The following is a 19,522-nucleotide window of genomic DNA, read 5'->3' on the forward strand; positions in this document are numbered from 1 at the left end:
AAGGTTGTGCCATTTCCTATCGTTTAGTTATATGGCAGGTATAGGATAGAGTCGGCCGATCCTCATAAAGTTTGACAGATCGGATTAGATTTTCCAAAAAAGAATCCGTAGAAAGCGCTATCTTTCTAGATTCAAAAAGAACAATGTTAAGCCAATTCCGACCGTTCAATTACACAGGCCGACAATTTCCAATTTTTTTTTCTCCATGCACAATTTCAAATGCTCAATAACCTTTATGCTCCCCTGAAGTCCAGAATAAACATAGGTTCCATCACCCACAGATTCCGCGGTACACCTAAGAAAAGAAATTCATCAAATTTTATCATATAGTTAATTATGTAGGCTTTGTAATTGGGTTGACGATCATTGTTTGTAGTACATATCATATTTAAAATGTATGTGTACCAACTATAACAAAAAAATTTTCTGAAAAAAAATGAAATCTCAGATTTTCTAAATTTTTTTTTTGTGATTTATCTTCAAACATTTTCCATTGGAAGATTTTTTTGTCTTATTGAAATCAGTAGATCATACTATGTTATAGTTTTGGATTTAAGGGAAAACTCGAAATAATTTAATTTAAAAACTGAGAATTAAAGTATTTAAGTATTTAAAGTATTAGTAACTGTACAACTCTTGTCTTGCCACAAGGATAACCGTTTTTGGGGCAATTTCCAAAAAATCATTGCTAAATTCAAAGTCTTTAATTTTTTATTTATAAAATACGCATTGAAATAGTTAGGTATTTAAACTTTTTCACTTTTCTGAGCTGGCGCTGCATCAAGAATACATTTTCAATATCCCTGCGTACCATAGGAGTTTATGGTATAAATCTAAAAGCTTTGTTTCGCATAGTCTCTGATCTCGTAAAGTCTCGCGTTCAAAGATATTTGTGCCAATATGGTAAGCCAATATGGGACTCTGAATATAAATCCTATGACTCCTTTAATTTTCTATAACACGGAGCGGTAGGGGTCGTGGAAAAATTTTAAATAAAGTTGACCGGCCTGGGAATTATAGAAGTCTACAAGAATGATATCTCTTATATATATTATCCTATACCTCTATCGGTTATAGCCTCGGAGATCCACGAGTTCACACAGACAGACAAACATGACACTGATGAATATATAATAAAATCCGTAGTTTAATTTATTGATAAAAAAATTTAATTAGTATTGACTTATAATGACAGTGACGTAATTATTGGCCTAAAATTAAAAGAGAGTACTTAAAATCATCAAAAGTACAGTTTTTTAAAAGAATTGAAATTACACAACTACTTATGACCTAGTTTTCCGGTAGTCATGAACGATGTTTAAGTGCAATCGTTGGTCCGCTGTCCGGGTATGTCTCGTAGTTCTTGATTAAGAGTCCTTAGCAATGGATGTTTTCCGCATCCACAGCGTCCATGAAAATCGTCCAAATCAACGGCCCACACCATTCCTCCACCCAATTTCATGTGTTTCACGTACTGTGCTTTGCGCCGAATGTCCATTACATCGTCGTAGGATACCCACTGGTTGCCACTGTAGGCATAGGGACCGATGCGACCAATGGGATCTTTAATCACATTCCATCCCCCATTGTTGATATTTTCACATATTTCGTAGTAGGCTAAGAATCCACCAGCACGTGTGTAGGTACCCGCTTTTCCGGGTCCGATAGTTTTGTCATTTAACGACTTTTGTTTTTGGTTTGCCAGAGAAAAGGACTGACCGTAAAGCGGCATACCCATAACAATCTTTGATGCAGGTGCGCCATTATTTAACCAATAGTGGATGCTAAAATTACTGTTAAAATATGGGTTGGTGTCAGTATCCAAATAGTAAAGTGGTGCTACGTGACCCGTTTGCTTGTCCCAGTGCCCGTGGAAGTCATACGTCATAACAGCAATCCAATCAAAATACCGCGACAGCTGTGGTATATCGTAGCCTGTATCGATCACCAACTTACTTGGTGAAACTGCAGCAGAGAGAAGGAGGTTTTTGGCTTTAAAGGCAATCGATAGTTCCATAACTAAATTTGTGAAACCTTGCTTCTCCGCAGAGGAGCCTTTGGAACAGTCAACTTGCCAGCATACTGGGTACTCCCAATCCAGGTCTAATCCCTCGAAGCCGTATTTTTCAAGAAAGCTTAAGACGCTTGCAATAAATCGCTTCCGAGATGAAGGGTTTAGCACTAAACGTGCATACTTACTACCCAATGAATCATTCCAACCTCCAATGGCTACCGTCACCCGTATTCCTTTCTTTTTGTATTCTAAAACGCGTTCATAGAATCTATTGTCTATGTCCGCCCAGGAATCATGAGTTTTTACGGTCAATGTATTGCTGTCAAGGACTATAAAGCCATAGACAATGTGAGTGCACAGGTTGGAGTCGATGTCCTCCGGCAAAAATTTTCCCTGCCCGGGTCGATACCAGGCCCAATTAGTAAAATAGCAAACAACTTTATAAACTGATGCATCTGTTGTGGGCTTATTTTGAGGTTTGGGGTTTTTATTGGGAGGGTTCAGCGGCTTTGTAGGATCAGGTTTCACATTGTCATGAGGGGATGTGGAATGGTTCAAAATTGGCGCCTTGGTAGTTTGGTCCGAACGCACTGAGCAGTTTGAATTTGCAGGCCAGTCGCAGTGGTTTTCGTTCCAATGCAAACCCGAAGGGCAACTGTTAATAGAATTAATAAAATTAAATAAAATAGATTAATTGGCTTAAATAATTAGTAAAAAACAGAAAAGGTCGGTTATAACCTTCCGGACTATATGACACCCGGAACTCATACTTTACACAAACTTTATGTTACCAGAAGCAAATGTAAAATCTAAACTCATCTAAAAATAAACCGATTCGGCTGAATTTTGCTTTGTTGTCATAAATTAGGCATTGGAATAATTTGGCTTTAAAACATTTCAAAAAACTTTTTTGAGCTGGCGCTCCTTCAAGATTTTTTTTTAGGCATATCATCAAGATTTTTTTGACACAGGCTTGATCTTCTGGAGTATGAAGGAGTCTATGTGCCAAATCTGATAGGTTTATCTCATATAGGAATCCTATCCTATATCCTATGATCATATGAGATCCACGAGTTAAAATATTGAGCAAGCCAATGTGGGATACAGAATATAAAAATTTCTATAACTTCTCTAAAAATTTAGCTAAATTGGTTGGATATAAATTATCTACGTAAAAAATAGTTTGGCATTAAACATTTTCTAACTAACGGTTTAAAAATATGCTTTTTTTTATGGCTTTTAAAGTTTCTGAAATTCACGTTTTTATACAGACAGAAATGTTATGATTCCCATATTGGCTTGCATTATTTTTTAATGCGCGGATCTCAGAGACTATTTGAAATAGAGCTATCAGACTTGGAGCTATCAGAATAGAGAAATGTCTATAACTCCTCTAAAAATCGGCAGATTCAGCTGAAATGTGCTGATTGTACTCAACAAGTAACAGGTATAACAAGAAAGGAAGGTTTCATGACTATAACACCCGAACTCTTCGCTCAATTCGGACGGAATTCCATCGTTTGTTTTGCGCACTGTGTTTTTATTTTATTCTTTTGTAAATTAAACATTGTCTACTTGTATTTATATTTAAAACAATTTTGAATTGATATTTTACAAGAAAGAAAAGCCAACTTCGGGTGAATCAGTAGTTGATATGCAGTCGCAGTTAAGTAGCAGCTTATATATTATTATATATATATCGGATCGTATATTGTTGCCCGATCCTTATGATAATGTCACCATCGAATCAGTTTTCTAATCAGAATGTAGCAGACAGCCCCAAGCATTTTTAAAAATACCTTTTCGATCGTTCAGTTATATGGCAGCTATGGGATATAGTCGGCCGATCCTTATGAAATTTGGAAATCAAATTAGGTTGTTCAAAATTGAATCCGAAGAATGTCCCATCCATCTAGGTTAAAGAACAACAAAGTTGTACCAATTCCGATATTTCAGTTATATGATAGGATACAGTCGGCAGATCTTCATGAAATTTTGTAGATAAGATATCTTGGTCAAAAGTGTGCAACGCAGTGATCCTGTTTAATAATATACATATATACTTTATAGGGTCGGAGATGTCTTCTTTACTGCGTTGCACGCTTTTGACTAAAATTCTAATACCCTTTTCAAGGGTATGAACCTCCCCTTAAGCAGAATTTAATATTAGACTCCATTAACCAGTTAAGGGGCCGTCCATATATTACGTAATCACGTAATTTTCTGCGATTTTTTAACCCCTCCCCCCCTGGTAATCAAAAGTAATCATTTTATGAACACCCTCCCCCCTAACAATGATTACGTAATCACAAAAAAAGAAAAATATAAAATAAAAAAAAATATTTTACAAAATTTTTATAAAATCATTACGTAATTATTGTCCAAAATCCCTCCCTCCTCATGTAATCAAACATAATCATTTCCTTGACCCCTCCCCTCCCCATAAATGATTACGTAATATATGGACAGCCCCTAACTTAAAAAAACTCTTTTTGTTTTAAATTGCTTATTAACTATTGATCTTAGACTTAAAGTTTCTAAGAAGGACTTTAAGAAGTCTTTTATTGCTATAATAATCGCGATTTTTAAACGTAAAATATGTTTCAATATAGCTAAAAATAATAATTTGCATATTTAATGTTTTCTTAAATATTAGACATAGAAACTAAATTACTAAATTATAAATTACTTTCAGAAAGTAATTTATTGTTGGATCTGCAAAGGGTTAATCCCGTTTATTCGCCAGGCCCCATGAGAACCATAGAGTACCGAGCTGTGTGCTAAAATACTGCGCCAGGGCTCTGTGTACTTATTCGCAGACGATGTTAAGCTTTACGTGCAACACAAATCCTTCTCTGCCCAATGCAGATTTAAAAAATTTTCAAAAATCTTTTAGCAAATGATTTAAAAGTAATTAATTTTAAAGTTATGACTTTCTATCGTTCTAAACCACTGCTGGCTAGGAATTTGTCTATGGGATGGCCTTAGAAAGAGTAAGGTTAATGATCTTGGTGTCCTATTAGACTTTACACTTTGATTTTCCGACCATATCTTCTCAATGGCTAATGAAGCTAATGAAGCTAAGTGTTCTTGGCTTTATTGAATGGTGGTAAAAAGAATTTAAGGACCCTTATATTATGTTGGGTCAATCAGCTACAAACAAAACGGCTTAAAATATTTATAATATATTTAGCAGCAGCGGCTTATTATAATCATCTATTGTTGTCTATCTCTCTCCGTTTTGCATGCTCTTGGATGTTATTTGTAGCGCATGCGCCTTTGGGAGCTTTTGATAAAACTTCTGTCCCAAAGCTTATCTGATGCACACTGTTTTACGAAAGCAATTGTAGTACGAAATATGTCGACCATCCTCCTAAGGTTCCTCTTAGGGTTTTATGTTGGAATTATAATGCTCTCTATCGCGTCCTATCGATTTCGGGTTCGATAAATATAAAAACATATATTCTAAATTTATTACGAGAGCACAAAGTATCTTCCTCGTTATGTTTTCAATCATTATATCACTTTTTGAAGTAATTTAGATCCACCGACTTGAATCGACCACGCATCTGTATTCAATTATTAGTACCCAATATTCTGATGAACTCTTTTACTTCTTATAATTTTTCCCCATACTAATTGTTTCATTTACTAAATTTTGTAACTTTGAAGTTTATGAAATACCCTAATCCCCAAATATGTATATGTTATATGTTTTTTGTTTGTTCCCATGCCAAGTTATCATTTAAAACTTTACTTACCGTTGTTCTACGAGCTCCCCATGATGGCATATGTAATACTTATTACAGTCTTGATTATGGATAAAATAGTTATTTTTTTCACAGTCGATGTTGTGGTTTGGTTGCACGATATTTGATAAATCAGCAACATTAACTTGGAAAGCTGCATTATTACTTGGAACTGTGCTTGATGAGGGCCTTTTTGATGGGTTGTGTCCAGCAACTACGGAATTGATTTTCTGATTATTTTATAGTCTTTTTCTTTACATGAAAAAAAAAATACAGGAAACGGACGCATTAAGGGGGCAGGATGGTTTAATTTCTGAGAGTATAAATATATTCAATTTTTTTAACACGATAAATGGCTATATTTGGAGAGTACCTAGGAATTTTTATTTTTAAGAAATAGTCATTATATATCCCAGGACGGGCAGTCGCCCGGAGTCGCTTCAAAAAATTATTATTATATTAATTATTACGCGGTGCGTAAAGTCTGGCCTTACAGAGTTATCGGAAATAAAAAAATTGAATTGATTTACTTAAAATATTAGTTTTTTGTGCTGATGAACGAAACCATTTTAAAAAATATGCGATTTTGAATTTTTGCGCGATTGTAAAGTCGGAGGTACTATTTTTACACAAAAACAAGAAAGGAAAGCTAACTTCGGGCGGAGCCGAAGTTCATATACCCTTGCAGTTGAGTCGCAGGCCGCTAGGTGACGCCACGCATCTTATATTATTAGATATATAGCGGATCGTATATAGTCGGCCGATCCTTATAAAATTTGGCATATCTAATTAGTTTTCCCAAAGAGTAATCTGTACCAAGTCCCAACCCTCTAACTTAAAAAACACCAAAGTTATGGCATTTCCGATCAATCAGTTATATGGCAGCTATAGGATATAGTCGACCGATCCCGGTCGTTCCGACTTATATACTACCTGCAAGGAAAAAAAGGATGTGTGCAAAGTTTCAACTCGATAGCTCCAAAACTGAGAGACTAGTTTGCGTAGAAACCGACAGACAGACAGACAGACAGACGGACAGACGGACATGCTCATATCGACTCAGGAGGTGATCCTGATCAAGAATATATATACTTTATAGGGTCGGAGATGTCTCCTTCACTGCGTTGCACACTTTTGACCAAAATTATAACACCCTCTGCAAGGGTATAATGAGCCTATATTGCCCGTAAAAATGGTAAAAAAAATTAAAAAAAAAAGCGTTCGTTCATCCGCAAGTATTTATTGTATTAAAGATGTGGGAAAAATTGTATTTAGATCCGAGCATTACTTTTTGAGTTACGTTACGCACCGACTTCAAAAAGTTGTTTTAAGAAAAACGCGTCTAAAGTTTTAAAAGCAATTGAAAGTATATGGATAGAAGAAACTAGAAAATCGGTATCTCAGCAAGTTTTAGTCCGATTGACATGAAACAGGATATTCCTGAGATAATGTTCTATTATATAAACAATTTTTGAAAACAAATTTTTCAAAGTCTGTCAAAAAAGTTTGTCAAAAAACAAAGTCTCAAACCATCCTGCCTTCTTAAGTTTTCATATCCATTATATCTTGATAAACCTTTATATAAAAAAGACAAAAATAACTACGATTAATCTAGGTTAGAGTGGTTGGCTGAACTTTTTTATATATGTTTGCAGTTAAGTGACAATTTAAATTATAAGATAAACATCGGAGCGGTTATACATTGGATATAGTTGTTCGGTTTTATTGAATTAATTTTCTAGTAATAATCAAAGTCCCACGCTTCTATATTCAAAAACATCAAAGTTAGGTCATTTCCAATTGTGCAGTTATATGAAAGCTACAAAAGAGATGATCCTTATGATATTTTGTAGAGCGAAATAGTTGTTCCAAAATATAATCCTTAGTCCCATTCATCTAACTTAAAAAACAAATATGACAGCTATAGGACATACTCAACCGATCCCGCCCGTTCTGACGTATATACTCCATAATTGCTTCTTTTCAAGGTTTTGATCACTTAAGATTCTATCTTTATAACTTTATTTATTTTGTGTGTCCAATGTTTTAAAAGATATAAAAAGAAACGACGGCTGAAGTCAAATTTGCGACTATAGTTTACCCGGTACTCATATTATCCACCCAAAACTTTATTTAACCTTTTAAAGTAAATATTCTCCAAAAAAACAGTGTTTTTGCACACTGTTATATGTTTTGGAATAAACACATCATACAAGCAGAATGAAAAGTCTTTAACTCCTCAAATAATAGTACGATTTGGTTTTGTAGCTATGAATTAGGCATTGGAATAATTTGACATAAAAAGTTTTTTCAAAAACTTTTCTGTGCTACATCACGATGTTTTTTTTTAGTGACACAACTTTGACACAAACTTGATCTGCATGGGTATCATAGGAGGATGATGGATACGACGTACGGACGAACAACCGGACGGACAGACGGACATCGCTATATCGACTAGGCTGTTGATCAAGAATATATATACTTCACGAGGTCCGAGATAATTCCTTCTTCCTTTTACATACATTCACACGAATACAATATACTCTACGAGGCTCTGTCTCTGGTTGAGGCCCCTTTGGGAGCTTTAAGCATGGTATGCTTAAACTGATTTCAATAAGAACATAAAAATCTTCCATAGTAAAATAGTTGGTGGTTGGTAAACATACATTTCAAAAATGATATGCACTAAAAACAATGATGGTCAAAGCAATTAAATAATAATTCAATATATATTAAAATTTGATCAATTTCTTCTCAAATTCTTCTTCTCTCCCGCGGAAACTGTGGGTGATGGAGCTCATGTTTGTTCTGGACTTTGGTTCAGGGGAACATAAAGGTTATGGAGCAGATGAAATTATGCGTGGAGATTTTTTGCTGTTGGCCTGTGTAATATAGTTCTGAGCAAAAATATTCATTATTCTCTAATGATAATGATTATTTTTGATTTTTATTTTTTTCGCTCAAAAATACACATCACTCCATTCGTGATTGCGGGCTTAAAAATAAAAAATTAAATTAAATTATAGTAAAAAACACACTTAATTTTTTCAAAACTTTAAAAGAAACAAGAAAGGAAATCAAACTTCGGGCAGAGCCGAAGTTGATATACCCTTGCAGTTCAGTCGCAGTCCGCTAGGTGGCGCCACGCATCTTATATTATTAGATATATAGCGGATCGTATAATTTGGCATAATGAAATTTGGCATATTGAATTATTTTGCCCAAAAAGTAATCTGTACAAAGTTCCATCTTTCTAACTTAAAAAACACCAAAGTTATGCCAATTCCAATCGTTCTATGACAGCTATAGGATAGAGTCGGCCGATCCTTATGAAATTTTGTACATAAGATATGTTGGTCAAATATAACATGTGTGGAAAGTCCCAACCCTCTTACTTAAAAAACAAAGTTATGGCATTTCTGATCAATCAGTTATATGGCAGCTATAGGATGTAGTCGACCGATCCCGGCCGTTCCGACTTATATACTACCTGCAAGGAAAAAAAGGATGTGTGCAAAGTTTCAACTCGATAGCTCCAAAACTGAGAGACTAGTTTGCGTAGAAACCGACAGACAGACATATGCCCAAATTAGAATGCATAGAAAGTCCCATCCATATAACTTGAAAAACAACGAAGTTATGGCACTCCGATCAATCAGTTGTATGGCAGCTATAGGATATAGTCGACCGATCCCGGCCCCGTTCCGACTTATATACTGCCTGCAAAGGAAAGAAGGATGTGTGCAAGTTTCAACTCGATAGCTTTAAAACTGAGAGACTAGTTTGCGTAGAAACAGACAGACGGTCAGACGGACAGACGGACATGCTTATATCGACTCAGGAGGGGATCCTGATCAAGAATATATATACTTTATAGGGTCGGAAATGTCTCCTTCACTGCGTTGCACACTTTTGACCAAAATTATAATACCCTCTGCAAGGGTATAAAAATATATTTTGTCTGGTGACACCATATATTTTGTCTGGTGACACCAATGTGCCCTCTTCTCCAATTTGATGAATCTAAAATGTTTTCTTTACTCAAATTTCTCCCAAGTCAAAATACTTTTGGCAAAAAATTGGATAAAATCCATCTAATAAAAAAAATCCATCTAATAAATAAATCACTGATTCAGATTGAACGCACACAGAAAATGTTTATTCTTAGGCTATACATATATGTAGAACGTCAAGGCATGCAGGTCGTCACCTCGTGGACTGCCGTCCACAGTGATCATATAAAAAAACCTCTTGACGAGGTAAAATACCGGTGACGAACCTGCATGCGAAACCCAAAATATCTGATATTTTTTTGCGACGAATATATGCTATATAGGTGTACAAAATTGCATATAAAAAATATTCTTATTTGGCACGTACCTGATTTTTTGTTTGTTTTTCTTGCACGTGCCGTACAAGAATATTTGTAATACAGGCGATTCACACAGTTAGCAATACTTTACTGTAAGGATACTTTAAATGTAAGGATAAACATCAGAACTCTTTTTTTTTACTCCATAGATTTTGACATTAAAGAAAGTGGAATTATTAAAAACCTTTTCAAAGATGTTTCGATAGCTTCAGTGGTTCTAAAGCTATACGTATTTTTAATTTGAAAAGGTTTTGGAATTTGGTTAGTTAAAAAATTGTAATGAAAAATGTGCCCAAAATTCTATTAAAAATCTACAATTGTTTCGTAATTGTGGGAAACCAAATTGTTTAAACAAATAAACAGATTATCCTTATGAGAGATTCACTATTTAATAAATTATCAAAAAAAAACAAGAAAGGAAAGCAAACTTTGAGCGAAATTGATATACCCTTGCAGTTAAGCAGCAGCTTATATTATTATTATATATGTATATCGGATCGTTTATAGTTGTCCGATTCTTTTGAGAATTTCACCATCATATAAATTATCTAATAAAAATCTTGGAAACAGCCCCAAGAATCTTTAAAAATAGCAAGGTTGTGCCATTTCCGATCGTTCAGTTATATAGTCGACCGATAGACAAATAAAGTAAAAGTTGAAAGAATTTAATCCATATTTTTAAGTTTATTGCACACATACATGCACAAGCTCAAATAAAATATTTCCCATCAAATATACACATCCATGTATGTATGTACATATGTATGTATCTATGTGCACTTAACACCAAGTTTCACAGGTGGCTGCACAACATTGGTAGCTGCACTTATAGGACTACATATTTTTTGAGTTAACGAATTTTGCCAGATATAAGCGATATATAAAAAGTTGCTTCACCTCAAGGGCTGTCCCCAGGTACAATATAATTAAGATCAAATGAGCCAATTTTTAATAAATAATTTTTTTCTTAAAAAAAAAATTGTTTTTAGTGTATTTTTATACCCTTGCAGAGGGTATTATAATTTTGGTCAAAAGTGTGCAACGCAGTGAAGGAGACATCTCCGACCCTATAAAGTATATATATTCTTGATCAGGATCACCTCCTGAGTCGATATGAGCATGTCCGTCTGTCCGTCTGTCTGTCGGTTTCTACGCAAACTAGTCTCTCAGTTTTAGAGCTATCGAGTTGAAACTTTGCACACATCCTTCTTTTCCTTGCAGGTAGTACATAAGTCGGAACGGCCGGGATCGGTCGACTATATCCTATAGCTGCCATATAACTGATTGATCGGAAATGCCATAACTTTGGTGTTTTTTAAGTTAGAAAGATGGGACTTGGTACAGATTACTCTTTGGGAAAAATAATTCAATATGCAAAATTTCATAAGGATCGGCCGACTATATACGATCCGCTATGTATTTAATAATATAAGATACGTGGCGCCACCTAGCGGACTGCGACTGAACTGCAAGGGTATATAAACTTCGGCTCCGCCCGAAGTTAGCTTTCCTTTCTTGTTTTGTCTACTATTAAGCTGTTTGGTCTTAAAGAAAGTGAAATAGACATTTAAAAAACCTTTTCAACGGTGTAAAGCACCGTTTTAATATCTTTCTTGATTATTAAGTTACAAATTTTTTAATTTTTGAGACTAAAAAAAAAAATTTTTTTTTCAGAAATTTTTTATATAATAGAACATTATCTCAGGAATATCCTGGGAAAGTTTCATGTCAATCTGACTGCTCCTTTTGCCTTTGGGCTCCACAGAACCAAAGTCCAGAACAAACATTATTTCCATCACCCATAGTTTCCGCGGTACACCTAAGAGAATAAATTTATCAAATTTTACCATATATTGAATTATGTAGGCCGTCTATTTGCCTTGACCATCATGGTTTATCCATCCATCGTGGTATCATGGTATCATTTTTTAATTGTATGTATACCAACTAAAATAAAAAAATTACATTTGGCAGTTACCATATCTTTGGAATACTCAACCAAAGTTAAAATCTCAGATTTTCGTGATTTATTTATGTGCTTCTATGATTTTTTCTCAAACATTTTCCTATGGAAGATTTCTTTTTTCTTATCGAAATCAGTGGATCATACCATGTTTTAATTTTTGATTGAAGGGAAAACTCGAAAAATGATTAATGAATGTATTATAGTTAGTTAAAAAAGATTTTTTTAAATTAAACAGGAGTTTTTAATCTCATATTTTCAAAAAGTCAAGGCTATCTACAAAATCTATAATGCTTTACTAAACCAGTTAAACTTGCAAGAGATTTATTTTGAACATAGGAACAGTTTTAGATAGCCATGACTTTTTAAAAATATGATGCAAATATGGTGCAAACAACAGCTCCTATTTTATTATTATACCCTTGCAGGGGGTATTATTATTTTATAAAAACCCAAACCCAAATAAATCCCCGAGCGAAAGAATTTGGGTGCTCAGATAATTTTTACTTGTAGCACACTTTTTGCTTTTCGATTTAATCTTTAAATGCGAGGATGCCCAGGCCCCTAGTCTTTACATTCCTTTGCCTTTTTACATTCGATATTCCTACGCCAGGTTAGTCGCCTGTCGAGATAGACCCCTTCGTTAACTTAGGGGATCTGCATACCGGTTAGTGAAAGTGAAAGCCATTTATGTAAGTGTTAATTATACGATAATTATCTTATGCTGATATTAATAAAAATTTTTTTTTTATTATAATTACATAATTATATTATATATTTACTTATTATATATTATTATTATTGTCGCGGAACGGATTAGGGTTAAACAGCAGAGTTTTAGTGGAAACCTGCAAACGGAGCTTGAAGTGACGTTATCGCTGCAGTTGCCGGCACAATTGAGTGCAAGTTTGCCTCCACAATTGAGTGGAAACATGGCGCCGACGCTGGGCGGCCATTATGCAAACGGGCAACCTGTCACACGGACATACACACCAACAACAACAGTGGGCTATTCTACGCCATTTTGTGTGACCGCCACGGCGCAGCCTGGGCTAGGTTATGTCCATCCGCCACGGGAGCCGACACACAATTTGGAGGTATCTGCACCATCGCACCTGCCATATGAAGTGGCGACGGCGAGCATACCTGGATGGACGCCACGTAGATTGCCTGATCTTCCCGACTTCGAGGGTCAGCCAGAGGAATGGCCAATATTCCTGTACGCGTTCACGGAGACAACGGCAGCCTACCGGCGTACACAACTGGAAAACAACCAGCGGCTAGTGAAAGCCCTGAAAGGCGACGCCCGAGAGACAGTGAAGTCGTTGCTCATCCATCCCAGCAACGTAGAAGCTGTTATGGAGCAGCTTCAATTTCGGTATGGACGTCCGGAGCTACTCATCCGTAGCCAACTGGATAGCGTGTGCGATGTGCAGCCAATTCAGGAGGCCAACATCGAAAAGATCGTCCCGTTCGCAACGAAAGTGAGCAACCTGGCAGCGTTCCTGCAGTCAACCACTATCGGCAGCCAGCACCTAGGGAACCCAACCCTAATGGAGGAGCTGATCGCCAAGTTGCCGCTGAGCAAGAGGTTGGACTGGGCGAGGCACGCGGTCACGACACAACCGTATCCGACAGTGGTGCACCTGAGCGAATGGCTTCATGAATTCGCAAGACTGGTGTGCACTGTCACGGACGTTGGAGCCAAGGAGCAACCGAAGCGAAGGATCCTGCACGCGAATAGTGTTCGCGAGAAGGAGCGGTATGCCGACCGCCCCAGATGTTGCCCTATATGCGAGGGACAACACCAGATCAGGGACTGCAAGGAATTCAACGGCGTTTCTACGACGACGCGGATCGAGTCAGCGAGGAAGTTGAGACTATGCTTCTCGTGTCTGGAGCCCGGACACATGTCCCGGTTCTGCAGGAAGAGCCGCGGATGCAACGTCCACGGATGCCAAATGAGGCATCACTACCTTCTCCACGAGTCACCTGGACATCCTAGACAGCCGTACGTCGCAGAGGGAGGCTGCAGGAGCGACCAGAGAAGCAGCAGCAAACGGAGTGGAATGCCACGACCAGTGGATTCCAACGAGAGGAGCCGTCAAACGTCAGCCGCAGTTATTGACGCGGGGCGTGAGCAGGGTGAAAGGAGATCGACGTGTGACCGCCACGATTTGACGCATCGAGCACGGTGTGGCGATCAGCAGCTGCGTATTATGGACGGACTCTAAGACTGTGTTGCACTGGATAAGCAGCACCCACCGGAGATACAAACAGTTCGTCGGTAATCGAGTGGCGGAGATCTTGGAATCCACGAAGGCGTCCCAGTGGAGATGGATTCCGTCTGGCGAAAACGTGGCAGACGACGCGACGAGGCCGCGCAAGGCCGTGGACCTGAGCATCGGTTCGAGATGGCTAAGCGGTCCACCATTTCTACAAGGACCAGAGGAGAGCTGGAATGAAATGTGAGTTTGCTTTGGTCATGGTAAATTTCATATCCCTGCAGAGATTCTCCAACTACAATCGACTGTTGAGGAGCACCGCTGGGTGCTCAGATTTATTCGTCGGTGCCGTGGACTACGATACGATGGAGAGGATCACGGACTGACGTCGATGGAGTGCGCTGAAGCTAAGCGCGCACTAGTACGGCAATCGCAGCGAGAAGCGTTTGCTGAGAACGACCAAGGAAAGGCCGCCAAGGGCAGCCGATTGCATAGACTGTCCCCATACTTCGACGAGGACGGAGTAATGCAAGCCAGCGGAAGGATCGACGACGCGACGTGTGTGCCATACAGCGCACGTCGACCGATCATACTGTGTCACGATGAGGCACTGGCGGAGATGATCGTGCAGCATCACCACGAGAGGATGTGCCACCAAAACACGGAGGCAACCATCGGAGCGATCCGGCAGAAGTTCTGGATTACGAACTTACGGAGGCTGCTACGAAGGGTGGTGAGCAAATGCAACGTTTGCAAGCTGCGAAGGGCACGACCAACTCAGCCCGAGATGGATCCCCTACCAGAGGACCGGCTGGAGGCCAACGGATGGCCTTTTAAGTTCACCGGATTGGACTATTTTGGACCGCTATTTGTGACGGTTGGACGACGCACGGAGAAGAGGTGGGTGGCACTGTTTACGTGTCTAACCACAAGAGCTATCCACTTGGAAGAGCTATCCACTTGGAGCCTGCACAGATCCAGGGCGAGCTGTCGTCCAAAGGAGTCCAATGGGTCTTCAATTGCCCGGCGAACCCAGCTGAGGGTGGCGCCTGGGAAAGGATGGTGCAGTGTGTGAAGAAGGTGCTGGCGCACACGATGAAAGAACTTGCGCCCAAGGAGCACGTTGAGGCGGAGAGCATAGTGAACTCTCGTCCGCTCACTCATCTACCAGTGACGGTGGACCAGGAGGCTCCACTGACACCCAACGACTTGCTGAAGGGAGCACCCGATGTTCCAGACCTTCCCAAGGATGACAGACAGGAGTTCGTGAGATGCGCTATCAGGAAGCAGTGGCGCATAGCGAGGATGATGCGGGATCGTTTCTGGAAGAGATGGGTGCATGAGTACCTGCCTACACTTGTGCGCAGGGAGAGATGGTGCAAGCACGTCAAGCCAATTCGCCGAGGAGACCTGGTGTTCATCTGTGATCCTGCCATACCACGAAGGGAGTGGAAACGAGGCGTCGTGAAAGAGGTGTTCACCGGGAGAGATGGAGTACCTCGTCGAGCGGCAGTGCGGACTAACGATCGAGCCAAGACTATAATGCGTCCCGCTTCGAAGTTAGCTGTCCTGGATGTGGTGAATGCGGCTGCTTTACGGTGGTGGGGATGTCGCGGAACGGATTAGGGTTATCGATAGTTAGTCAAGTTTAAACTTAGCGCCGCAGTATTATATAGCTTTGGTATTTAAGTTTAGGTTATTTGGTCCCACGAAAAAAAGTGTAAACAGAGGGAAACAATTTGGCGGAATTAGACCGATTTGCGCCATCACAATAAGAGGGAAGAGAAACTGCGGTAGGTTAAAGAATATGTAGTTGTAAAAGATAAGAAATTAATGTAACTTTTCCAGAATAAAACCATCAACAAACACAGAACTCCAACTGTTGTCCAGCACTAGTGTTTAAAGTGTTTAAAGTGTTTAAAGGCATTCCCCGTGATCGGCCAAGCTGCGACAATTATATATAACAAGAAAGGAAAGCTAACTTCGGGCGGAGCCGAAGTTAATATACCCTTGCAGTTGTGCCATTTCCGATCGTTCAGTTATATGGCGGCTATAGGATATAGTCGGCCGATCCTTATAAAATTTTGTACATAAGATATTTTGGATAAGATAAATATAACATGTGTGGAAAGTCCCAACCCTCTAACTTAAAAAAAACCAAAGTTGTGGCATTTCCGATCAATCCGATCAGGAGGTGATCAAGAATATATATACTTTATAGGGTCGGAGATGTCTCCTTCACTGCATTGCACAATTTTGACCAAAATTATAATACCCTCTGCAAGGGTATAAAAATATAATATTATACATACATCACTGTGGACGGCAGTCCACGAGGTGACGACGTGCAAAAAAAGGCATTTTTTTTTAAATACCTTAAGCTAACGTAAAAAAATTTAAAAAAAGTTTGTTAATTAAAAAATGTATAACTTTATAATCAAAAAAGATATTAAATGACTATTTCACGGTGCTTTACACCGTTGAAAAGGTTTTTTTAAATATTTATTTCAGTTTCTTTAAGACCAAATGTGACCAAATAGTAGACCGAAAAAAATACACTGAAAACAAATTTTTTTAAGAAAAAAAATTAGTTTGTTTAAAATTGGCTCATTGCAACTTTTGATATATCTGGCAAAATTCGTTAACTCAAGATATATGTAGTCCTATAAGTGCAGCTAACAATTTTGTGCAGCCACCTGTAAAGCTGGGTGTTACGTGCACAAAGATACATACATATGTACATACATACATGGATGTGTATATTTAATGGGGAATATTTTATGTGAGCTTGTGCATGTATGTGTGCAATAAGCTTAAAAATATGCAGTAAATTCTTTCAACTTTTACTTTATTTGTCAATTGGTCGTGAATATAATATGGTAATATGGCATAAAAAATATTCTTGTATGGCACGTGCAAGAAAAACAAACAAAAAATCAGGGACGTGCCGAATAATAGATTTTATATGAATATTTTTTATATGCAATTTTTTACCCCTACATATATAGTCACAATATTTTGGTTTTTCGCATGCAGATTCGTCATCGGTATTTTACCTCGTCAAGAGGTTTTTTTATATGATAATAATAGTTTGGAAAACTTATCGGAGCTGTCCTAATTTCATAAGGATCGGCAAAGAATATGCGATGTGATATATATCTAATAATATAAGATTCTTCTTAACTGTAAGCATTTTTTTTTTTGCTTTTACTGAAAAAAACGTTTCATCTTTTTTAAGACTATGTGTGTATTTTAATTTTTTTATTAGAAATTTTCAATTTTGCAACTGTTTCTAATTAATATCTAATTAAAGAAAACGTTGAGCTAAAACTTATTGTAATTTTGCTTATTGCCCAAACTTCGAAAGAGACTGTAAACTTTACATCCTGACACATTGTTCATAATATATTCTAGAAATTCGATTTTCTCTTCCTCTTAACAAATGAATTAAAATGTGTGAGTTGTCCTGTTATCCTAGTTTGTTTGCTCTAGTTCTAAAAAAAATTTTTTTGTTCATTACTTAAAAGTAAATAACCTAAACACCTACACCTTTATTGTCGTCATCATAACAAAAAATGCAATGAAGGTGTAGGTGTAGGCTTTTCGTCATGATATAAGATACTTTGGGCGTGCCATGCGGGTTAGTCACTGGTAATTTACTTCGTCAAGAGGGTTTTTCTTTGATTAACTATAGCTTAAATTCTAATAACTAAAAGTATAAATATTTGAAAGCCATTGATTACTTACTCATTGTTTTTTCAGTCCTTTCAAGTGTGCACTTTGTTGGCGGTCCTCCATTTCCACGCAGTACACGATTAATAGTTTTAAGTAAAGGATAAGATTCACAATCGCAGCGATTTTCAAAGTCGTCCAGGTCTAGGGCCCAGATCATGGCTCCTCCCAGACCCATTGCCTTCACATACTCGCTTTTATGCCGAATCATAGGTGCATCATCAAAAGAAACCCATTGGTCCCGAGAATAAGCAAATGGCCCCATGCGGCCTCGATTGTCCCGTACGACGGTCCATCCTCGCTGTCGGATATACGAACAAATTTCATAATAGGATAGAAATCCCCGGGCTCTTGTAGCCATACCAGCTTCGCCCCCACCATAAGTAGGAGCATTTAGTTGATTATCACTTATTTGAGCTAAAGAGAAAGATTGCCCATACATTGGCATTCCCATCACCAGTTTTCTTCGGTCAGCTCCACTTCTTATCCAATAATTCATTGAAAAGTTGACGTTAAAGGTGGAAGTACCCTCAGGATGATCATACATTGGTGCCACATGACCGGTTTTCCCGTCCCACTGCCCATGATAATCGTAAGCCATCACTGCAATCCAGTCAAAATATTTAGACAGTTCAGGCACTTCATATCCAGAATCAATAATCTTTTTATTTGGGGATACCGCTGCTGAGAGAAGGAGGCCTCTTGGTCGGAAAGCTTGAGACAGTTCTCGCACTAAGGCAGTGAATCCTTGTTTTTCATCAGAGGTCCCTCTTTTACAGTCAACCTGCCAGCATACTGGGTATTCCCAGTCCAAGTCCAACCCATCAAATCCATACTGTTCAATAAACTTTAAAAGGTGAGCAATAAACACGGCTCGCGCCTTCGAACTTCTCACTAAACGGGCGTATTTATCACCTGCCGATTCATTCCAGCCTCCAATGGCAACTGTAACTTTCACACCATTACTTCGATGGGCCACAACTCTCTCGTAAAACTTATTGTCCAAGTCAGCCCAGGAATCGTGGGGCTGAATAGTCAGATTGTCACGGTTAAGTACTGCGAAACCATAAATAATATGTGTACACAGGTCTGAATCGATATCCTCGGGAAGGTACTTTCCACCACCCTGACGGTACCACGCCCAATTTGTGAAATAACAAATGATTTTATAGTCCGGTCTCCCACTAATATTTGTTAGGGGGACGTCCGGTCCAAATTCTAAATTGGTTTCTTCGACATCATAATCGGGATCCCCTTCGATGTGTTCTAAGGCCTCTTCGTTGTTATTTAAAACCTCTTCAGTTGAATTCTCACTTTCCCAATCAAGAGCTTGCACATCAATATGAGCTTCTAAAAATTCGATATTCGATGATGTCTCTATTTCATCCGAAATATTTTCTTCCACAGATTCTGGATAAATTATAAATGAATTAATTATTAAGTATTATATTTAACATCTCGAAA

General features: G+C 38.1%; 1 protein-coding gene across 6 annotated transcripts in view; it reads right to left on the reverse strand.

Moving 5' to 3' along the window:
* Positions 1-1,129: 1,129 nt before the first annotated feature.
* Positions 1,130-19,522, reverse strand: part of LOC6505403 (probable chitinase 10) — a 29,889-nt gene continuing 11,496 nt past the window's right edge. For 4 of the 6 annotated variants that reach the window (XM_044716031.1, XM_001966859.4, XM_044716030.1 and 1 more), the window contains exons 6-8: positions 18,074-19,468; positions 5,776-5,977; positions 1,130-2,669 (exon numbers count right to left, since the gene is read on the reverse strand). In XM_044716031.1, coding sequence (XP_044571966.1) covers positions 1,319-2,669; positions 5,776-5,977; positions 18,074-19,468 — 2,948 coding nt within the window. In that variant the 3' untranslated portion in view covers positions 1,130-1,318. Of the gene's footprint in view, positions 2,670-5,771; positions 6,016-18,073; positions 19,469-19,522 lie in introns of those variants that run through there. The other 2 variants (XM_044716032.1, XM_044716033.1) reach the window with 2 other exon arrangements.

This window comes from Drosophila ananassae, chromosome 3R (assembly GCF_017639315.1).
Source record: "Drosophila ananassae strain 14024-0371.13 chromosome 3R, ASM1763931v2, whole genome shotgun sequence".
Classification (NCBI taxonomy): Eukaryota; Metazoa; Arthropoda; class Insecta; order Diptera; family Drosophilidae; genus Drosophila; species Drosophila ananassae.